This window comes from Eretmochelys imbricata, chromosome 15 (assembly GCF_965152235.1).
Source record: "Eretmochelys imbricata isolate rEreImb1 chromosome 15, rEreImb1.hap1, whole genome shotgun sequence".
NCBI lineage: Eukaryota > Metazoa > Chordata > Testudines > Cheloniidae > Eretmochelys > Eretmochelys imbricata.
Genome location: NC_135586.1, coordinates 25,873,521 through 25,896,906, shown reverse-complemented (window position 1 = coordinate 25,896,906; position 23,386 = coordinate 25,873,521). Strand labels below are relative to the sequence as shown.

At 48.2% G+C, this 23,386-nt stretch overlaps 1 protein-coding gene across 1 annotated transcript in view; it reads left to right on the top strand.

Moving 5' to 3' along the window:
- The window catches only part of HIP1R (huntingtin interacting protein 1 related), a 59,882-nt gene that overhangs the window by 19,362 nt on the left and 17,134 nt on the right, over nucleotides 1–23,386 (top strand). Inside the window, exons 2-17 of the mRNA XM_077834734.1 lie at nucleotides 8,234–8,297; nucleotides 9,046–9,188; nucleotides 11,011–11,067; nucleotides 11,913–11,993; nucleotides 12,238–12,314; nucleotides 13,971–14,032; nucleotides 15,768–15,908; nucleotides 17,854–17,911; nucleotides 18,023–18,098; nucleotides 19,064–19,222; nucleotides 19,735–19,793; nucleotides 19,876–19,948; nucleotides 20,464–20,647; nucleotides 21,099–21,187; nucleotides 21,706–21,822; nucleotides 22,727–22,828. Coding sequence (XP_077690860.1) covers nucleotides 8,234–8,297; nucleotides 9,046–9,188; nucleotides 11,011–11,067; nucleotides 11,913–11,993; nucleotides 12,238–12,314; nucleotides 13,971–14,032; nucleotides 15,768–15,908; nucleotides 17,854–17,911; nucleotides 18,023–18,098; nucleotides 19,064–19,222; nucleotides 19,735–19,793; nucleotides 19,876–19,948; nucleotides 20,464–20,647; nucleotides 21,099–21,187; nucleotides 21,706–21,822; nucleotides 22,727–22,828 — 1,542 coding nt within the window. The remainder of the gene's footprint in view (nucleotides 1–8,233; nucleotides 8,298–9,045; nucleotides 9,189–11,010; nucleotides 11,068–11,912; nucleotides 11,994–12,237; nucleotides 12,315–13,970; nucleotides 14,033–15,767; nucleotides 15,909–17,853; nucleotides 17,912–18,022; nucleotides 18,099–19,063; nucleotides 19,223–19,734; nucleotides 19,794–19,875; nucleotides 19,949–20,463; nucleotides 20,648–21,098; nucleotides 21,188–21,705; nucleotides 21,823–22,726; nucleotides 22,829–23,386) is intronic.

Genomic DNA, 23,386 nt, shown 5'->3' with positions numbered 1-23,386 from the left:
AGATCCTTCCATTATTCACACTTGTTCCCTTTAAAAACAAGCTCTTGTTAATTTTGCTGGTCACTCGTTGTGTGCATAGAAACTAGGTCACGGGAGAGAGAGTGAGATGAATTTGATACCTTCCCTTGCCCGGTGTGGAGGGAAGTAAGGTAGGTAGCTTGCTTGTGCTCTGTTTAACTCCTGCCATGCCATGCAGCTTTTCTCTGAGCAACAGTCCTGCACGGGGATGGATGGGACGGGTTGGTTCAAGCTCCTTTTCCAGCCCCATCAATGGTGATTCTATTGCTACAGAAGAGAAAGAGCTCTAAATCCAAGTTGATCTGTATCCATCCTTTTCTTCACCACCAACATCCCTGGGTAGTTATAACTAGCCTTAGGAATTATTATGAGAGATTGTCAATATCCTGTCCTTATCCCCCCCCCCATCTCCTAGCCCTGCCCTTGTGATCATCTGTCCTTGTAAGCTGGTTGGGGTGGGGACTCCACCTTCACTAACTTTGCCGAGTGGCAGGTGTCTTTATGGAGCTCTATAAATATTTCATACCAGGATCATGACTAGAACAGAGTTTGGCCTCTGCGAGGATGGTACCAGACCATGGTACAAGACGGTTGTGGCTCCATCACGTTACAATAGCCCAATGTGGCTACCTTTTGTAGAGCAGCAGTTATTCTACTGCAGTAGCACCCAGGGTCTCCAGTGAGGATTGGGGCCCATTTTGCTAGGCACTTTACAAACTGGTCCCTGCCCCAAGGAGCTTCTGACCCAGACCCATGTTAAAATGGTTATCCCACTCTGGACTGGGTCATAGATAACCAATGTGCTACTGAAGAGATTCTCTACTAGTGTTTCTATAAAGTCTCCCTGTTTCAGTACTGAATTCCTGTGCTTGCAATAAAGGCCAGTTCTTTTCCAGGCCTCTCTCTCCAGTGGAGATTCTAGCCCTGTTTGTCACTACAGAAGTGAGACTTGCGAGCTTGACAGAGCAGAATGTAATGAAGCCTCATTGCAGGCCGAAATGCCAATAATTGAATGAATCAAGGCGTTGGTCTCCCCAGGTGTGCCAGACATTTAAGAGCCAATGAGTTTAGAAATGATTATAAATAGCATGTAACCTATTAAATGCTTATCATGAAGTTGTGATTTTCCCCCAGCATCCTATGAAATGTAACAGAGTCTCACTATGCTCAGGACTGAGATGTGTTGTGTAAAGCTTTCGCTCTGGGAGTGCGGCCTAGGCGTAATGTATGCTGAAGCTGAGCTTTGTTCAGTGCATACTCTGAGCTTGCCCTGTTAAGTTTCCTTGCTGGCTGGCTCTGTGGTATTTGCACTGGCATCTGCTCATTAAACACACAGCCGTGTGTTTCTGTTCTGGAGATGGGTGACTGCCTAGGCAGGGCATGTCATGCTCCAGTGAACTCTCTTCCTCAGCCTGTCACTTGGACAAAGAGCTGAGTTTAGTAGGTGCAGTAACTTCAACTCCAGAGGGGCCATGGCTTCTGGAGCTGGGTCTGAGCCAGCCCCATTCCCTCCCCACCTTCACAGCCAGACACCTCCCCTTTTTGGGTGGGTTCCAATACAAATCTGGACCTATCTTTGCAGTTGAGGCCCTCTGTCTGCCTTCCTAAAGCTGAGTAGGAAGATTAGCTATTAAATTAAATATCCTCGGTGGCTTGAACAAGCCAAGTTGAATCCTTAGCTGAAGTGCTTCCTTAGGAGTCCTGGACAGCTGGGTTTTAAGTGCCCCATTGCTAACCTCTCTGTTTCTAAATCAGTTAATGAATGTCTGTGTCCTGGGCGTGCCTGTCTAAGGAGGAGCTGAGCAGCAGCCTTTAATGGTCCTGTTCTGAAGGAGGACATGGGAGAGAAGCGGGGAGTCAGTGGTCAAATGAGCTTGTTTACTCAACACATCTCACCTTTATATCAGTTGTGGGGGCAGGGGGGATGCGGCCTCCTCCTGACATGGAACAATCCTGTGACAATCCGGACACTTCCCTAGTGAGCTACTTAACTTGGAGACGGGCCCTGACCCAAATGCCCCTGGACTCCGGTAAAATTCAGATCTTTGTGGTTGACTCTCATTTCTCTATTGGGCTGAACCAAAACCTCAGATCCAGAAACCCCCGAAAGTTGGGGAAGTTCTGATCTGGATCCAAACACTGTGGCTCATGCCTATCTGCTGAGCTGGCTCATTACTCTGGTCAATGTGGTGGAAGGATTGGGTTATACAATTGATATTTCCTTCCACATCAGATGTCCCAGTATGTCTGCCTGGGGCATTTGACTCATACGTCCGTCCTGACTGCATTCTGGGCTCCCTCTGCTGCTCTTTGCTCTCACCTCTGGAGTCTTGCATGGCCCATTCCACTCCTGGGAGTAGCTGGACAACGCTACAGGCTCCACTGTCACCAGGACCCTGAGGAGTACCTGCCTGGTGTCCTCAAGCAGAGTCCAGGCCTTAGGCTGTTCAGTCTCGGCTGGGAGTAGAGAGGGAAAGGCCCTTCCCTGCCTCTTGGTTCTCTAAGGTGGGCAGGCCTTGGAGCCTGGCCTTTCCTGCTGGAATTGAACCCCTTGTCTCCCTGCTCTGGTGTGGAGTATGCACACCCCACTGTGTTCTCCGAGAGAGATGGATGGGAAAACAAGTGGCTGGATGGATGGAGTGTAACCCAGGGCATGCAGAAGGGGTGCTGGGAAGGCATCTGCCGCCTGCTTGTCGAAGTAGTGTCTACAGCCTTGAGGTGGTGGAGGATTCATCTGTGCCCCTCGATAACCAGAGAGCAATAGCAATGTAGCCCTGTCCTGTAATGACAAATGGCCTCCACCACCTTCAGACGGTCAGAAGATATGGCCACTCCCCTTGCCCTAGTAGCCATTCCTTCCCTGCCTCAGGACACACACACTGTAATTCACTCTGCTTAGGCCTGCCAGTCGGCAACTCCATGTTGGGCTGCCACATGCTGCACGTCTCCTGAGCGCTCCTGTCACTGTGCCCTCCACTGACTACTACTGTTTGCTGCTGGGCCTAATCCACAGGCCTCAGAGTCACCTCTATGACCCACTAAGACAGCTGTGTTTATTGAGAACGCAGGAAGCAGGATGAAACGTTCACAGACCAGGCGTTCTTGGTGCTGCATCCTACCCTGTGGTTTTGAGGACTTCAATAGCACAGATATAGGTGTGAGGTTTTTTGCAGGAGTGGTGGGTGAAATTCTGTGGCCTGCATTGTGCAGGAGGTCAGACTAGATGATCATAATGGTCCCTTCTGACCTAAATGTCTATGAATCTATGAATCTGTATCCTGACAGGAGACTGGAATGAGCTCTAGTCCATCCGGCTTCTTGCCCTTTTGCAAAAGCTTTCCCCCTCGTGCCCAGATACTGTGGTGATGGGTACAGCACAAGAACTTGAATAGAACAAAACAGCTGGGCAGGAGGCAAACTCAGTTTCACTGGCTGAACTCCAGGATGACGAGCAGAATCCATTCTGATCCCTTTTTGTGCTGTGGTCTGCCCCTAGATACTAAGATAATTGGTGTCTATTAAAAACTTATATGAGAGAGATTTCCTCTTTTCTAGAAAAATAAGCAGAGGTCCACCTTTTCTCCTTCAAAAGGATACCTTTTTGGTGTGTGCTCTGTAAGCAGAGAGATTCTCACTGTCTTGTCTTATGGTATGTGTACTCTTAAAGGCACTGGGATGGGAGGGACATACCTATGTCCATGTCAATTTTCAGTGTAGAGCAGCCCTTCAACTCACTGGTTGCGTTGTATAGTGCGTGTTTGAAAGATCAGAGGCTGGGTTTCTCAGTCATTAGCAAAGAGCATTTTATAATCCAGAAAGAAAAGAAGTACTTGTGGCATCTTAGAGACTACTCTTAGTCCTCCTTTTCTTTTTGCGAATACAGACTAACACGGCTGCTACTCTGAAACCTTTTATAATCCAGGTTTCACAGGCAGGATGGAGTAGTGCATAGTGATACCGGACAAAGCAAAGCACAGCTGTTTTCACTAAATGGAATATGTACAAATGAGATGTCTAGGATGACCATAACATCCAGGGATTTTTTTTTAATTGTATATGGAAGTCTTACAGGTTGTTGTACCATTAAACATGAGGAACAATTAACCAGTAGTATATCATTCTGAGTAGCGATGTCTTCATTTATTTATACAGTTCAGCTGCAGCACTGGTTCTTCGAATGTAAATGAATTGATGGCACAATAGACTTCTGTATGAAATGAGGTCAGGCATGTAGAAATTGAATGAGGACTCTGCATGGTGGGAGCTGTGGGACAATAATAACTTCAAACACCATATGTTTCCTGGTGACCCTCAAACATGCAGATCCAACCGTACGGGGTGCGGAGTATAACATCACAGACTTACAGGTAGAGCCAGCTTTGGAGATGAATTCTGTTCCCCCTGGGAGGAAATTGTGTGCCCTGTGAGGGACATACAAAGATTAGTGTTAACAAGCCTCTAAAAGCATCCAAACAGTCAACTTGAATCTTCTCTTGGGTTCTACAGCCTTTTGGGGAAGCTGGCCCATATTTGGGGTTTTTAACTAAGCTTGTTTAACCCGCTAGTCAGGGTCTGTGTGTGTACTTCTCCGCCCTCTGTGCCCCATCCACAGGGGATACAGGTCTGTTATAGCACTTGGCTTGAAGGTCTGTTTTTTACCTCGAGCTGTAGACTCATGCTTTTAGCTCTGGAGTTCCCTGCTTCAGTTCCCAGGGTTGGCCAATATGGCACCCATCACATGACTGAGGTTCTTCTGGGATGTGAACTGTTGTGGGAAAGCATGGGGTGAGTTTCCTCCATCCAGAGGGGGTGTGTGACCCATGTCTGTTACACATCTCCCTCTGTAGAGATGCGAAGGGTCTCATCTCTCTAGCTGAGCAGTAAGGTCACGTGCCACCTCTCAATGTATCACATTTGTCCTGTGGTTTTCTGGTTCTCCTTTCTGCATCATGTAATGGCCACTTTAGAGATTGAGTGTTTCTCTGTGTTGTAGCAGGGCTACTCTCCTCTCTCAGTGATTTCTCCCAGCCCCCATTACAAGTAAGAGGGGGTGTATGTGTTGGGGGCAAGGAGGTAGGGCTGTGTGTGTCGGGGGCAGGGAGGGTGTGTTTGTGTAGGCTTGGAGTGTGGTTTTAGGACTCTTAGAGCAGCCTTTCTCTTACAACACTGATGTGAGAAACTTAAAGGTTGTCTTCACTGCAGAGTTAATTTGGACTTTTCCTTGGTTATTAACCCCTAGCCCCGCTCCTGTTCACACATAATGCTCTCTTACCTGAGTCTGGTGGTCCTTTTGAACCAGACTAGCTCGCCTGCCCTGGATTATAGGCTAACACTCAAATGCTGGTTACACTTGACCTGGTAATCTGACAGCTCTGTGGTGAGGACACAGGCTAACCCATCTGAGAGCTGATATTCCTCCAGTGCCTTCCCGCAGTTCACCTCCCCACCCCGTGTGCCCAGAAAGATAGACACATTCTCCCACAAGTCGCTGGGAAAGAATCACAGAGCTACCCATCTTACTGCAGTGCTAAGAACCATGAGCTCCGACCCCAGAAATCCTAGGGCCTTGCACAGTGAGCGCAATGCCAGTGTGGACACAGTAATTCGAGTCTGGTTGGCAGCGTGGCCACTCACACCCAGGCTAGACTTGAGCACAGGTCACCTGACTGAACTCTGAGGGAAGACATGGCCTAAGGCTAGAAGCCAGTTAACAAGGACAGATCTTATCAGGTGTCTCTCCATGTCCTAGAAGTCACTGCCCCAGTTCACACAAACAAAAGTTTTTGTTGTCCGTTTCAGCAGAGCCTAGAGACTGAATGGCCACAGAGGCTGCCCCTGTTCGGTCTCTCCAGGGCGGGAGAGAATCCAGTTGGTGGGATATTGCGGCGAAGCCTGTAGAGCTGCTCTTCCCGCACTCACATCTTGTCAGCCCCCAAATCTGCAGCACATTGAAATGTTTAACGTTGGGAGGCTGAGAAATAGGGTTTAGGACCAAACTAAATAGCTCAAGAAATGCTGTTCAGGGGGTGGGGTTGTGAGTGGGGCACTGGACTGAGCCTTGGCTTTGACTAGATTTCTCAAAGCTATGCTGAGTCTTTCAGGCTTTGCAGTGGATGATGCATCTGATGCTTCTCCTGACAAGTGTTTCACCTCTTCATCTTGTTAGCCAGATTCCCCATTCACATTCCTTCTTCCCCAGACACAAAATAACCTTTTGCCTTTGCAGGGCGAAGAGCTGGAGAATGCAGTGTGTGTTGAGATGCCACTCTCTCATTTTGGGATCCTAGCTCAAGTTGTAGGTGTCTTGACGCTAGATCAATGCACCTCCTTTCCTGAAAATCCATCCGTGGTGCAAAACCACAGCCTAGCATTTGCTGTTGTGTTGAAGCTCTGAGGCAACAGGCAGAAACTCCCAGAGTAAACAGGAGGAAACTCTGATAAGAATCAAAGTTACAGGAATGTTTTCAATCTGGCCGTTTGATTGCTGCTCTACTTATGACTAGAAAGCTTGTTCTTTATGTGATCAGCCCCTTAGGATCATAATGCATTTAAACTGCAACTCTCCCTGACAATGTAAAATTGGCATCTTAATATTCACCAGGCCTACTCCTGGTGAGTCTTCAGTATCCTGTCTGCGTACTGTGGATGGTATAACAAGGCTTTACCTCTGTTAGCCCTGCAAAGTTAATGTAGCATTGAGAGAGAGCAGGAGTCTGTTCTGGTATATGCACCATTGGGAGGATTGTTCACCAAGATCTAATTACAGGGTTGGGCGGTTACACCTATACAAATCCACTGAAGACAATGTGGTTACACAGATATGGTTGAGGCTGGAATTCAGCCTGCTGACCCTTTTATTGGTCATGCAAGAAGGAAGAAAGCCCAGGTTGCATGCTCGGACCCGTGGATGAGTTGCAGGACTAGGAATTAGGGGGGAAAAATCTTTAGTTGTAGACTGAGTATATCTTGATTTGGAGTCACTGAGACCCAGTGCAAATGGATGGCATTGTTTATAGGGTCAGTCTTCAGAGTAGAACTGTGTGATTTAGATTGGGGCATGATGAAAGTGTTTAGACCCTAAAGGTGTAGTTTATCCACCTAATAAAGATTGCAATCAGCATCACTCTCATAGCATTTTGCTGCTACTTTCATCATGTTGCCCTGTACTTTGAGTTCTTTCGAATGGGCGTGGCAGAGGCTAATCCCATATTTATTTGTGGCCTCTTTTCTAAATTTTAGGAGTTCAAACTACAAAAGGAGGTCTGACGAGAGATTGATTTAAGGAGACATAAAGGCAAATGCCATCAAAGCTGTGAAAAGAAGAGCTTTGTGTAGCTTGCAAGCTTGTCTCTTTCACCAACAGAAGGTGATCCAATAAAATATCACCTACAGTGTGAAAAGAAATAAACATTTCAAAGGCTTGTTATGGTTAGATAAACAGCTCTGAAATTGGCATTTTGCTGTTATGCGTGTTGGCTCTGTAGACACCTCTCTGAGTTATTGCTGAGAAAATGCAGTCTGTGTATTTACTATGATCATAGCAGCCATGGAGAATGTCAATTGCTCTCGTCAACTTGACTCCCAAATTCAAAAGCTAGAATCTCTCTGGTCGGTGATGTACAAGGCAAGACTTAAGATGGTTGTCAGATACAAAGACAAGGCTGTATTGCTAGCAGGTACAAAAGAAATCATTTGATAGATGTCCTGAGCAATTCTTGACATCAAGTCATTGATAAAGGGAACGCTGAGAACTTAGTGCTTGGATGTCAAGGCATGAGGCGTCTTGGGCTTCAGGTTTGAGAGACTAGCTTTTCAGACTGTAACCAAGGAACTCATTAAACGTGAGACCATACAGGAGTCTGAGCACTGGGTTGGGAGCCGGGAGCTGCTGAGTTCTAATCCTGGCTCTATCACTTAACATGGCCTGGGCCTTCGGACAAGTCACTTGCCTGCTCTGACCTTCCATTTCTCCATCTGTACAGTGGGGTGAGGATACTCCTTGCCCAGAGATAGTCTAAGGCTGAATAGTTGGAATGCAGGCTGTATAACCTGAGAGCATTATCAAACGCTCCATATGGCCAGGCAGTGCCTACTGAATGACAAGAAAGATCCAGAAACAGACCTGGTGCCTGAGTTTTTTATGGACTAACAATGTTTGGCAGTAAAGGATTGTGCTGATTCTGCCTCTGACATCTCCTCTTTTCTCCCCGCACAGGCTATGAGCATTAGCAAAGCCATCAATACACAAGAAGCGCCTGTGAAAGAGAAACATGTCCGCAGTATCCTTTTCCTTCGCAATGACGGTGACCCCTGCTTCTCAGAGCCCAGTACTGTGGCCAGGTTTCAAAAGGAGCTTTGTAATCTCATGGTCAGATTTCCCTACACATCATCACACAATTCTCAATGAGATCTCATACTTCAGGGTGTCTTTCTTTTAATTGCCCCGGAGATCAGAAAGGAATTTGCCAATAGATAATGGGGTATTTTGGGGAGTGGGGCAGGTGGGGAGGAGATTTGCCTTCCTTTGAGTCATAGGTTGCAGCTGGGGGTAGGACACTGGACTTGACAGACCACTGGTTTGATGTGGGATGGCGTGTTGTATGTTCCAGTGTCTTTGCTGCGATCAGTAAATGTGCAGCACCAGGAGAAATATAACACAAAATAATTTTCAAACACTCGCTGACAAAGAGCAGGAGCTGGGTACAAAGTGGGGTGAGGCAGTTCTGCTCTTTCCGTTTGCTTGCAGGGACATGGGGCTGTACTTGGATGTCCCACTGATGGCAACACAGTCCATTCCCAGGCCATCATTTTGGTGTGCCATCACACCAGAGTCCAGCTTGAGGCCTTTTGTAAAAAGTAAATGTAACATAAATTGGTGATTAGTCACCCGAACCCTGACTCTTTTGTTGAGGCGAGAGTCGTAATGAGAAGCTGATTGCAATAAAGAAAACACAGATAATGAGCGTGTCTGATTGGAATGGCTGCCCTGAGTTTCTAGCTGTTCAATTAGCCTTGACGTCTGGAAAGGAATTATCTTGGGAACTCACCATGAGAAAGGAGCATTTACTTTCTGGTCCTACGCTATTGGCCTCCCCCTGCCCAGCAGCTCCATCCTCAGCTGGAAGTTCTGCCATGTTGTGCACAAAGTCCTGAGAGATGGCCATCCCAATGTAAGTAGCTCCTTCCCTTCCGCTTAATAATCGTGTACGGTGCATTCATAGAGTGTGTCTCATCCGTAGCTTTCAAAGCCCGTCATAAAGGAGGCTCCCGCTTCCTGCTCCCCATCTGGCAGAGAGGGAAACTGAGGCACAGAAAGATGAAGTGACTTGCCTGAGGGCACGTGGCAAGTCAGTGGGAGATCCAGTAGTAGAACCCAGGACTCTTGACTCCCAGTTGGTGGGGCTGTAGGGTAGACTCTGAGCATGTAGGAGAGGGTGACCGCTGCTCTCTGCTGCCTCTTGCTTGCTGATGGGAGGGAAATACTTCCCCAACTTCACCAACCTGGTGGAAAGATCCTGGAGAGGCATTTAAAAAGTCAGAGGGAAGAGAGGTATCGGAAATAGGAGAAAGTGTGTCTGGCTGGCCCAGCAACATTTTACGATCTGGGCAGCAGGTGCAAGGTCTTCCGTGCTTAAGGAAGCCTTCGTGGGCTGCAGCATTTACTGGTGTGTTTCTGCTGCTGAACTCCCTTCATTTCCTCTGCTGTGTATTAACACACTCCTCCAGTGAGGATCATTAATGTTCACCTCACATATATTCCAGAGCTCTCCTCCCTCGCTGCTCCATGCGCCGCTTCCTGGAGATCGGCGCCTGGCCCTCCAGCGAATACAAGGCTACAATTCACTGGCGAGGCCTGGCTGCGATCAGCTGTGCCATCTGTGAATGCCGAGGGCCTTGCTGGGGTCTCCTGTTCCAGTACCACCCCTCTGTTTTTAACGTTTAATGCAAGGGGTTTGGGACACAGCAGTGAGCTCGGGGAGGCTTCTTCCTGTCAGCTTGTAGGCTAACCACAGAGGCTGATACAGACATTAGTGTTAGGCTGATTGTGTTGAGAGAGAGTCGAGCTTTGGGTTTTAAATACATAGATCACTGGCTCAGCACTTGGATACCAAGGTGAAAGGCACCTAGGAAAAGCCTTAGCTAGATAACAATTCAGTGAAGCTTCCAAAAATGTTAATTTTCACTACATTCAATTTAGTAAATACTGAGTAAAGCAGTCACCCAACTTAATGATTATACATAGGCACTTGCTTAGTGCTTTTAACCTGTAGATTTCAAAGCACTTCTTGAAAGTGGGTGTCATTTTTCTTGCCTCATAGTTGGGAAAACTGAGTCACAGTGAGTTTGTGACTGGCCCAAAGTCACAGAAGCAGAAGGGGGACTAACACCTGGTCTCCTGACTCCTAGTTCCCTACTCTAATTACTTAAGCTTATGCTCAAATAAATTGGTTAGTCTCTAAGGTGCCACAAGTACTCCTTTTCTTTTTGCGAATACAGACTAACATGGCTGTTACTCTGAAACTCTAATTACTAGATCTGCTTCCCAAAATGCAACATCGTGTTTAAAGTGCTCTGTTCTAACCCGTCCTTTAAGAATGTACACATCTCTTCTTGAACAGCCCCATTGTTTTTAGACTGAAACTTCAGCTCAGTCTCCACCTTCTGTGGACAAATGGGATCCATTTCTGGTTTCTGCTAGAGGACCAGGAACCATTAGATCAATCCCTCCATTCAAAAATCTTGTTGCCACTTTGAACCAGTTAAAATTTCACCTTGGAATTTCCTTGTGTTGCTTCCTTGCAATAGGTCAGTAAAGGGGGAACTGACAAATCCAGATATGTACGGTGCAACAGACGGGGCTGAGAGGGGGTTGTAGACTGAAGCTTGGGTGGGGCAGTTCAGGTCAGGCTTGTCTTGATCCTCTTTTTTCCCCCGCCCCCATACTCTTAAGCACACAGGCTGCATATCTGATCCCTCTGCCTTTTCCCCCAGGTTCTTCAAGACTGTCAAAGATATCGGAGTAATATCCGAGAGACAGGAGACCTGTGGGTGAGTTTCAGCAATGGACTGTGCTGGCCACTGAAAGCCTTGCATTTAAACGGGGGTAGAGCTGTCAGGCCTTTGGTGAAGTGCAGGGCGGGAGGGTGTTTGTTGGTGAATGCTTTGTTTCTGAGTGGGGTGTTGAAGGTTTCTGTGTTATGATACGAAGGCTTTTGGGTGGTAGTTGGATACTATGGAAATCATTAACCATCACCTTAACACCCAGCTGTAATCCCTAAGTTGCAAGGGATGAAGTGTGGCCATCTTGAGTGAATGGAGTGCAGGAGCTTTGTGTTACACAGCAACTGTAGGGGAGTTTAGGACAGGAGGTGGGAGAGACTGTTGCATCTAACTGACACTGCAAAGGGGGGTATGAGGGGATGGGAGAGGGAAGATAGGCAATTACATTTATAGCCTAAACTGGAATTTGTCCATATTCTTCTCATGTTTGGATCATGAATAAAAGGAAAGTCTTTTCCACCTTCGTCAGGGGACTGGAAGTGATTTACCCTTTGGAACTGAGCCAGCGATTTCTTCTTCCTGATGGGACTAGCAATGTGGTTCTGTGTTTGTGAATGAGAGCTGTATTTAGAGGCGTGTGAGGTCCCACCCTACTATGCCCACAATTACATTTTTCTTCCTGGTCCTTTGGAGGCCAGATCCTCGGGTGGCAGAAATCAGTGGCACTCCTTTGACTTTAGTGGAGCTGTGCCTGTTTATACCAAGGGAAAGTCTGGGCCAGAGTTTGGAGACACTCCTCTCTTTGATGGCTGAGTCCTGTTCAGCTGGGTGGGAAGATGAATGTTTAGTGTCACCCAGAAGTTTTGTAACGTTTCCCTGATATTCCTTGGCAGGGGCACTTGCACGACAGATATGGGCAGCTTGTGAATATTTATACCAAACTTCTACTCACCAAGATATCCTTTCACCTAAAGGTAATTCTATCTCCCCCCCTACCCCCCCTCTGAAATTTTGACAGATTTTTGCTACAAGCTGTTGTTCTTTTTCTCTTATTTGTTGAATTCACACTGTTCTGAGAGCGGGTGTGAATATTAGATTAGGAAGAGCCATGATTCAGCAGGGATCTTAGCCTGAAATGTACCTATGTGTCTGGAGTGGAGGTGTGGGACCTGCCATAAAAAAATGCTACTGAATTCATGAAGACTTTTTTTTTTGAAGCATCGTGACTTTCCCCCAGGCCTAGAAGTGACGGATGAGGTGCTAGAAAAGGCTGCTGGGACAGATGTGAATAACATGTAAGTTTCCTTTTAGGTATTTAAAACCTTCTACAAAGCATGACTCTCTTTGTCCTGAGCACCATTAATGTAAATGGTGCATCCTGCTAATGAAGTATCCCACATTAAAGTTCACGGTGCTCTGTGTGGGAGACAGAGGCCAGCTTATTTTATTAGATTAATATAGCCACAAAATGCATCATAAATCTGAGTGAGGCAAACAGCGTCTTTGCACAGAAGCACCTTTGCGGAGTGCTGCATGAGCTGTGGGTGAGACTGTTGTTAATCGTTTATAAGTGGCAAGATGGTGCTGAGTGTAAAGGTAAGTGCACGCTGATAATACTCCTCCTGCAGGGAACTTCAGCCTGTAACCACATCAGCCGACCCTTCCAGCCATGGGCCAAAGTGCAAATAAGCAAAGGCCTGATTTTCAGAGGACCTGAGTACCTGCAGCTCTCACTGGAGTCCTGGGTGTTCGACACCTCTGAAAAGCGGGCCCCAAAGTTCTGTCACCTTCGCAGCGCATCAGGAAACAGTCAGATCTGTTAGATTCTTTCCAAAGGGAGGCGGTGGAAGCCCCTTTCCTTGTCTCTTAAGACTGGACAGAGCTGTGGAGAAAATCCTGTCAGGAACAAGCTGGGTTGGGAGGGTTTGCCTAGATGGCCCAATAGGGACATTCCATCTATCTACCTCTGACTTCTGTGATCCCGATACCAAAGTCCATCTGTTAAGGAGATGGCAGCCAGGACCCTGTGGTAAGAATGCCCAGATAGCTGCTTCCCAGAAGTCCCTAGGGGTCAATGGCTGACTTTCTCTTATTCTGTGTGCACCAGAATGCAACGAAAAATAGCCCAGTGGCTCCACTCCCAACCTCATCCCATTCTGTTTGGGAACCCTCAGAAAGTGACTTACATACTGTAAGGAGGGAGCTGACCCTGTTGCATAGCAGGGGGTCTGATAGTCCAATCCACAAGCAGGATGGGGTAAGGGGGGAGAACCTACTTCTCCCTCCGTGGACCTGTTGGCGCTCTGCAGCATCTTGGGTCCTAATGGCAATGTCTAAAGGTGATAATAGAACAGGACTGTGCACCGATGCTGGGGGAAAGAGATGACAACGTTCTATGGTCCTGGCCCCAAACATGCACCTTCCGCTGCGTTACCACTGTGGTTGATAGCCTTTACTGTAGAGTGCTTTAGTATTTTTTGACAAAAGGGCACCCAGTGCCATAGTAATAACTGCTTCTCCAGAGATGAGGGAGGAAGAAAGTTTTTTGTGTAAGCACTGCAGGAATCCAATGACAAAACTGCAGTACTAAACATAAGACAGCACCCTACAGTCATGGCCCCCACACACAGTGGGAACCCAATGCAAGTATATCGCTTTGCACTGTTACTGCAGTATTACCAAGGGTATATCTAGTACTGTAGTAATCCTCTCACTTGCTGAGTGGCAGTTAGGTTTGTATTTATAGCCTGCTTGCTACCCCTGCCACCGTGTGCCGATGGTAAAAATAAATGACTGGAGCTGTGGTCTGAACAGTGCAGCTGACAGTGTTGTGAAGGTGTCTTACAATACTGTGCTGTACAGTACTTCAGCATCTTTTTAAATAAGGGTTTCTATGTTGATCCTGACCTTGCTCTTCGTGTAACACGATGGGGGGGATTTTGTTTTTTCAGCTTTCAGCTCACAGTCGAGATGTTTGATTACATGGACTGTGAACTCAGACTCACAGAGTCAGGTAAGCAATGTGAAGCCGTCCCCTACTGTTTGGGGTATTTTCTCCAGGCCCCAGGCTGAGAGATGTTAGGTTCTCATCTCGGTCAGTAATCTAGTTAAAATCTAGTCTTTCCTCATCTAATAATGAGATGCACAGGTTTTTAAAGTAGTCTTTCAGCTTTGTTTGCTTATAACCACAGCTGTCTAAACAGGCTAATTTGGGGAAGATATTTAACAATCTGACTGCTTGTAGCAAACCCATATTGGCTCTGAACGATCACAAACCATGTGCAGTAGTGCTGGGAAAGGATGTATTTTTATTGCTCATTGATACAGAGATGTTAATTACATGCATTACACAAGGCTTTTATTCCCATAAACCGGAGACTGCAGTCAGTAATGTATTCTTTTTAAATATTCATTTCCCTTTCTGAAATGTCCTCTTTGAAAGCTGAAGGACTCGGCCTGTGGAAACAGCGAGGCTGCTTTTAGTTACTTGCCTAGTCTCATTCTGAAAGAATTTTTGATGATTTAAAATTTTTGTTTTTTATTTTTTTAACCAGCCAGGAACGTGCAGCTGGAGAGGGGGCAGGAAACGTAATATATTCTAATGGTCTTCACTTCCCGAGTGACTAAAACACTTGATTCTCTTACTGTCTCCTCCAAGATGGCTGGGGGGGGGGGATTAAAACTGCCATTTTATAGTCACAAATACTTGAATCTGAACACAGAGGAGGTGGAAGTTGAATATTCTGTAAAAGAAATGAATAATTTTCTGACCATTGATGACATGGAGTTACAAAATCGACAATAATGGCAATCCAGTTTCATGGTCAGGGTGTGAGACAATTCCAGCATGGAGCAGGAGGGAATCTTATACCCCCTTTGTCTTCATCGCCCTTCACAGTTGCTTACCTGCCCCCTCTTCCTTTTGTAGCATCAAATATTGGCTGCTGCTTGAGGCGAGATATCTGAGCAGGTGGATCAGTGTGTGACAGAACAGGTGTCTTACATTGAGAATAAAAGCTAGGGAAGTTCCGCCCATCTCGGTCTCAGTCTCTTTAACCTCAAGTGCTCGGTGCCAGCCAGCCCCTGGAGAGAACCCAGGTAGTTCATAAGTGACTCTGACTAGCAGGAAGAACTCTGAAAGTTCTGATCACAAGGAGGGCGGCTGCTTTGCCCCACTGGTGTAGTTTAGCTGCACTGGCCTTGCATGTGAACCAAGAGTTCATTCCACTTGTGGTAGGTAGAGACATGGACTTCGTAGTTAATTATAAAGCTTTGTAATCCCGGTAGCACGCTCCACTCCACCCAATGGAAGTTAAGTAAACAAAGACAGTAGGGCTCCAGCTGCAGGCTCAGTCAGGGTTCCCGTATGCTGCTTCCCCAGAATGACACCAAGTCTGTACCTATCTGATCCAAGATCTCGTTAGCCACCCCAGCTGCACTAAACTGGCTTTTAACTTGTCTCATTGTAACCTGACACTGGGTAAAGACTTCATTTGTGCAGGTCTCGCCCTCTGGTCCCGATTCTGCCCAGTAGCAGTAGATAGACGCAGGCAGGAGTTGTCTGTGATCGGCCCAGTATTAGAAGCCAGATCTCCTGTGTCCCAGGAGGCCGTTCTTCCTCTCTTGAGAGCAGCCTGTCAGTGAGACCCTTCCATCCTGCCTGAACATGCCCCCGGGCAGCCTGTATTTAACTGCACCTCTTACCAGATGAAACCCTTGCAGAGTCCTAACCCCGCTTCCTCCTGCAGTTCTCAGACAGCTCAACACCGCCATGGCTGTGTCTCAGATGTCGTCTGTTCAGTGCAGGCTGGCTCCTCTCATCCAGGTGATCCAGGACTGCAGCCACCTCTATCACTACACTGTCCAGTTAATGTTCAAGCTCCACGCATGTGAGTCACCCCCCCGCACGTGATTTCTTGAAGCTCTGCCCCTCTGGCGTCTGAACTCACGGTCGCGTCTGCCACTTGCAGCCACCACTGCACCTGCGGCAGTTCAGCTTCCCTGGGTGCCGGGTTAAAGCCATTAACAGGTGCCAACCTGCAACAACTTCCTGTTTATACCACTGAGCTGGCTTTATCTGCGGCACTGAAATGTCTTCAGTAGCTTGGCACCCTTCACCTCACGACAGTGATAAACACTTTCAGGCCCCTGCTCCCTCCTCCGCCCCAGGCTTTCTGACTGTGCCGGACACTGTGTGGCTTAATTTCTAATTCAGTGCACTACCCACGGGACAGGGGAGCCATGTGGCTGTGCAAGCAGGGAACATGGGTAACTGGGTGCAATTCTGTGGAGGTCAGACTAGGTGAGCTAATGGTCCCTTCTGCCCTTGGAATCTATGAATCTGTTCTTTCAATATCCAGTTGTTTCAGGGCCTGTCCATTGTGAGACCAGACCCAGGCTGGCTGACAGCCAAGGTGTTAGCAGGGCTCTCGCATGAATTTTCTGGCTGGTGGGGACAGGCACTTCTAGCAATGGCTGCATTTAAAAATGGTGCTAGGTTGGAGCGGACTCCGGTCCGTGCATGCTGCTGGTTGTCACTGAGTGTTGTTAGGTGATTGCTAATATACAATTCCTTACATGAGCCATTAATCTATCCTTTTATCCCCGTGTCTTGGTGCCAGCTACACTATTAAACCCCACGTGTTGGCTTAAGATAACTAATGTGAGCCATGTGCATGGTGCCCCATGGTGCATTTTGCAAACGTCTCCCTTCATGATGGTCTCTCACCTGAGGCCATTTGCTTGATTTCAGGGGCCAAGCTTCACTTTCCTCTTGCTGGAAGAGTTAAAGCAGGGATCTGCATGTGACAGTGCTGAGCTGAGCAGTAATTCCTATGCCTGGGTTTCTGATGCCTTTTAAAGGCCCTTCCCCCACTGTAAAGATACACTTTAATCCCAGAGCACCTTCCCCTGCAATCAGCTTTCAGTTTTCATATCCCTGCAGCTCAGTAACACTATCAGGCTTGTCTGTGTGTACGGAAGGTTTATAAAGTATGCGCTCTGATTGTGGACTATAGTCCATTTGTTTCCATTGCTGACTTTTTGACTACTTCCCTTGTTTGCAGTACATGCTTTGTTACTGGTTCTCCAGGGAGCTGTGAGGAAGGGTTTGATTTCACCTGGAGGTTGGGAACCTGAGTACTCCACATTCCCAGGAAATGTGAGAGGGTCAAAGCCCCGTCTCCTTTCAGCATTATGCTTCCCACTTGGATTAAAAGATCAAACCGAGCTTGGCTGAAACACAAATGGCCGTCTCCCACCCTGCATTCCCAATTTCCAGGCCAAGCTTTTATGGACAAACTTAATGAAATGTACATTTCTTGAACACTTTGGACTCTGAGAGTAACTTCCCCCTGAATAGCGCAAAATGATTCACAAGCACTCCCTAGCTAAGCCTTCCAGTGTCCCATGAGACGTAAAAGAGATACAGCACCAGCTGCAGCCACAGCTGGGGTAGCACACAGTAGAATTCCTGTATCACTTTCATCTGACAGGCAATAGGTTGGATTCCCATTGAGGCACCAGTAATTAAACTGCATCTCCAAACGTGAAAACTTCTGGGGACTGGCTTTAGCACCTTGAGCCTACCTGGATTTTTTTTAAAAGTAGTTTGTGGTCAGATCACATTTTAGTACATTTTCTCCAGAGTGTTCAGAGGTCTCTTTCTCACCCAGTGTTTCATGGGCAGTTTCTTCCAGCTAGCTGGATCAGGTGTATGGAAAGATCCTTTCCCAGCTGAAGCACTGGGTGGTACTGTGCTCTGTGCACTGCCTTAGCACCTGCTGTGTTTATCAGGCTGGGCTGGTAATTCCTTTATTTCCTCGACTGTTCTAGGTCTGCCAGCTGATACACTGCAAGGTCACCGAGACCGGTTCCATGAGCAGTTCCGCAGGTAACGAAGGGCGCTTTAGTGCGGGGTAGTGACTCGCAGCTGTTCCGAATGCTCCATTCACCAAGGCTCCCACTACTCCCATTTTAATGATTTCCGTTTTCTTCTCTCTAGCCTCAAAAACTTCTTTAAAAGGGCTTCAGACATGTTGTACTTCAAGCGGCTCATCCAGATCCCCAGGCTGCCAGAGGTACCATCCACTTTCCTTACTGCGTGCTGATGTCTTTAGCCACAGAACCAGAAACATACACTACACTTTACAGAATACCCTGCCCCAAAGGCCTTGCAGTCTATTAAGTGCGTGCAGTGCATGGAAAGCAGAGTGCTGTAATGAGGTCTCTGAAACAAGAAGGTGTGCCGGCAACCCAAGCCAGGCACTTCAGGGTAGAAAATGGGTAACCCTATTGATCTCAGTTGCCATGGGGCAACTCATGGCTCTCCAGGTGTCCAAATGCACCTCAGAGTCCAAGAGCAAGGGAATTCAGAGCTAGAGGTGCCTCGCTTGAGCTTTAATTCTCCCTATAATGACTGCCTATCGCAAGGTGCTCACAGCAATGCAGGGAGTGTGTCCTGCAGTCTCTTTATTTCAATGGTCTGAAGTCTTCAGCTTCAGCAATGAACTTCCTTGATTGTTGCGATGGCCAGCTGGCTCCATGTTCAGAGAGAGGGAATGTTGGCTGATCCGATGGCCGGAACGATGCCAGACATTGAAAGTGTGTCTTGTTCCCATCAACTTCCAAAGGAAGGCAGCAGTGTAACAGGCACCGTGGACAATCAGCGGGGGGGAGGTTGGTTGTCCATGTCAGGGGTTCCCCCCTTTTTTCACTCTGCAGGCCACTCTGTCAGAGAGAGCAAAACGCTCGTTGGATCGGCCCCTGCTGCCTGGCTCTCAAAGTGTTCAATTCCAGAGGTCGCCAGGAATGGCTCTGTGGGTGCCAGTGGGCCAGGGGCCATAGTGTGAGAACCACTGGACTATCTTGTTCTCTCCCATACCCTGAGGTGCAGAAGGCCTAACAGAACATTATCATGATGGTACCCAATACCCTTCTGATCTAGCAATGTGCTCACCCCCCCGGGGCTGTACTCTGGGTGCACTGTTCAGTTCATTTAACCACAACCAGGTGAAACATGTCTGGTTTTCTGTTGTCTTGACAGAGCCCCCCTAACTTCTTGCGGGCGTCTGCCCTGGCAGAGCATGTGAAACCGGTGGTTGTCATCCCCGAGGAGGCCCCTGAAGACGAAGAACCAGAAAACTTAATTGAGATCAGTACGGCTCCTCCAGTGGACAGTACGGCTCCTCCAGGGGAACAGCAGGTGGGAGCTCAGAGATTCTTCTCAGGGGTGTGTTGGAAAGGCAAGAAAACCAAAGTCTGTCTAGGGCAGGGAAGTTGATGGCAGCATGGGATGCAGACCCAGTGATTTAGGAAGCTCCTTGCCTTCTAATTTGGAAGGACACTGACATTTAACAATGTTTTCAAGGACCATGGTGGTAGAAAGGGGCTATTTTTTTCACATCATTGTAATCTGAGTGGCTGGCAGGAGGCTGAGAGCCTTGGTTTGTCATGGAGGCTGTTGGGGTGGATGAGCCCCAGTAGGGAGTAAGTGGCATGAATAGTGCTCTCTCCTATAGCCAGGGTATTGAGCTTCTTGCAACTGTTGTCTCTGGCTTTACTGACAGCTTGTGTGCAAAACAGATTAACCTGGCTGCCTTCCCAGACTTTCTGTGACTGGTTTCCAGGCGATCGAGGCCCAATCAGACTTAGGCCAACCCCTGTAAGACACTTTGGAGGGCTGAGCCTAACTCGGGTGCCATTTTTCTTTTGCAGAACATGTCGGATATATTTGAACAGACTTTCGGCCCCCCCAATGGCGTTCGGGATGACAGGTGAGGGGGACCGCGGTCAGCTGACGTTAGGAGGGTGCTGCTGCTTTCTGGGCTAGTAATGAGGCTCATTGTTTATTCCCAGGGATCTCCAAATCGAAAACCTAAAGAAAGAAGTGGACTTGCTTCGAGCTGAGCTAGAGAAAATTAAACTGGAGGTAAAGCCTGGCACTGCGGTGAGCTGGGGTGGAGAAGGAACAGGATGGTGTGGCTTGTATCACATGATAGCTCAGAGCCTGACTTGCCCGAAGTCTCTCAGAGATGGGAACAGAACCCAGTTCCTGTCCTCTGTCACTGCTCTGTGTCCTCTCATGTTAGAACTTTCCGGATTACCACAGCTGGGTGACAGGCCTGAAATTATTCGCTGAATGTGTCACCAGTTGGGCGGCTCAGTGTACTGGGGAGAAGACAATTTTGCAGTTAGAAAAATATAGTCCTCTCCAGTTGGATCCAGTGCCATTCCCAGAGATCCCGTGTCAGATTGGGTGTGTTAGCATATTCGCTGAGGATTTCACAGGCCAATGTAGACTCTGGGGAATCCAGAGCAGGCCATTGTCAGAGTCTTTGTCAAAGCCACCCCTAGCACTCAGGAGTGCCTGGCCCCCAGCCCTGTGCTCACTCCGTGCCAGGCTCGCTGAGTCGGGTGGGTAACTGCAGTTGGCTATGTCTGTAGGCTCAGCGGTACATCACGCAGCTCAAGGCCCAGATCAACAGCCTGGAGGCTGAGATGGAGGAGCAACGGAAACAAAAGCAGAAAGCTTTGGTGGATAACGAACAACTCCGGGATGAGGTGGAGCGACTGCAGAGGGCACAGCTGGAGAGCAGCCGGACGCAGGGGCTTTACGTTGAAGCTGAAAGTAGGTGACATCTTCAGGGACTTGAGAGAGAAGGAAAGCATGAACCGAGGGGCCTAGAACTAAAATAAACCTTTGGTGCCCATGGGTGGCTGAATCCAGGGCTGCGGTGTTGGGTCTGTCCCTTGTGGAGAGATGTTCCATGTAGCCATTCACTGTTTCGTCAGGAACAGCTCCAAACCCTGCAGTATCGCTATTGGGAGCTGCAGTGTGTTTGACCAGATATTTTTAAGGGAAATGCCATTAGCTGCTTATGTCAAAGTGATGGGAACAAACTGGATCAAACTGCTTAAGAGGATGCCCCTGTGTTTAGCAACTAGTCTCTGCTGTTCTTTTCTCCTGTGTTTTCCCTGTGTGTGAGCAGCTGTGGGTTAGAGAAGGCTGGTTAGTACTGAATCGCTGGGGTGGAGTTCTTGGGTGTAACTAACACTGGGAATGTTCTCGCCTCTGCCAGAGAAAGCCAGCGCCACGGAAATGCGCTATGCCAAGCTGAAAGAGAAACACAGCGAGCTCATCAACACGCATGCAGAGCTGCTGCGAAAGGTGAGGGCTGGTTAGTGTGGCTACAGGCTGGCTGGGGCTTTAGCGGAGCCAGAGGGTGTCACAGAAATCAGCTTGTATATTTTTCTCTCCCTGTTCCACTCCCCTGCTGCCACTGCCTTCTAACCCTGGCCTCTTTTCTATCCGTCCCTGCAGTCTCGGCACTGTTAATTCAAGAGTCCCTTCCTGCCATCTGCAGCCTTTCTATGTCTCTCCATGACCCCCTTTATCTTTGCCTGGGCCTGTCAATTTCTTTCTTTCTGTTACCCGCAGTATTTTGGGATATGTACTTTGTATGCAAAGTGCTGTCCAAAATACAGCTCCTGCCAGGGCTCATTGGCCTGACTAAAGAGGCGAAGGATCAAATGAGGAATTTGGAATTTGAATCGACTGGATTGAATGAGCCATGAAACGCTTTCAACCCTAGCAGTGGTGCTTGGATGTTCCACATCCCCACCCCTCACACACACGCCCCCCTGATATACTGAAACAACTCTCCAATCCTCCTCTCTTGTGCTCAGAATGCAGATACTGCTAAGCAACTGACAGTCACCCAGCAGAGCCAGGAAGAAGTGGCTCGTGTCAAAGAGCAGCTGGCGTTTCAGATGGAGCAGGCGAAGCGGGAGTCGGAGATGAAGGTATGTCTGCTGCTGCCCAAAGCTCTGCCTTGCTTTTGACCAAAATAGCCTCGAGGGCTGGTCTTGTTCCTGCAGGAATGCGTGTGCACGTGTTCGTACCTGAAAAAATGGTGCATAGAGCCGTGTTGCTCCTGCACACGCAGGTGTCCTCGCTGGTTTGGCAGCCACAAAATAAGAGGCTGCTTTGAGATCAAGTGATCATCTCTGGCCTGATTTCTCTGAGGTGCTGAGCACCTGCAGCACCAAGGCAGCCTTCCCTGAACATTGAGGTCAGTGGAAGCTGGGAGCGCTCAGCATCTCTGAAAAATCAGCCCTTGGCATTTGTGTTTTCCAGCACAGCTGCCTGAACGAATGGGACTGAAATTCTCCAAGCAGAGAGCAGTCCCCCGACTAGCCCATTGCGTGTGTGATCGAGACACAGTCTAGTACTCTTCCTTGTGTCCAATACATAGCCTGCCCTCTGCCTTCAAGGGCAATTAGTGATTCAAACCCTTCCTAACGACCAGATTGTCGCTGCCCAGATTCCTCGGCAGTCAGGTGGTTTATAGGCACATTTCACCCACATCTCCTCCAGATTCATTGTCTGTCCGTGAAATCTCCAGGGTGGGTCGACATTTTCAGACGTGACTAAAGATTATGGGAGCCTGGTATTCAGAATGTGCCGAGCACCCGCCTGCTGAAAATTGGGCCCTTTAAGGTGTCTCAAATAAAATCCCTAGTCACTTCTGGAAAATGTAAGCTCCTGTTTCTTTAAGCAGTTAGGCTGCCCTGCCCTGCCTTGCCTGTGGCCCCCTGGATTGCAGAGCTGTAGAAAGCCATTGTATAAATGGGCACAGAAGTAAAACTGGAGAGCTGTCCTGATGCCTTCTCTGATTCCCATCTGTCTGTCTGTCTGCAAATGTAGCTTGAAGACCAGACCTTGCAGATGGAGCAGCTGAAGAGAGAACTGGAAGCCAAGAAAGAAGAGCTGACCCAGATTCAGAGTTCACTCAGCAATTCCAAGCAGGTACATGGCCCAGATGGTAGGAGCGCACCCACGAAGGGGATTGCTTTTTCGAGGTGCTAAGCAGTGGGCCAGGGCTGCTTAGCAGCTCTGGAAATTGGACTCCAGGCAGAATCCTGCCTGTAAGAGAGTTCCCGGTGATGCATTTCAACTGTGGGGGACTTTCTGGCATTCCTGTGACTTGCTGGAGAAGGAAATGAAAGATGCCCTGCCCCTGTGTGTTTGTGTAGATGGCCACACAATATGTTGGCAGACTTCCTGCTCTTCATAGGCAGCATTTCAGACCCACAGGGCGCCAGGCAACTGCTCCCACTCAGATCCTAGAGATCTCCTCTCCCACTCCCCACGCTCATTAAAACCAGGTTCTCTGAGTGCGCGATCCACCAGATGGCAACCTGAATATACTGCAGAGGCTGTGCAGGCTGTAGATGGACCTCAGCTTGGAGAACTGGAGTTATAAGGAACATGGGATAAACCCCGAGAGCGTCACCTCTATTGCCAATAAAGGGGCTGGAATGGCATAAAGGGGCCCTGAAAGATCCCTCTCTCTCCAGGGGCGGG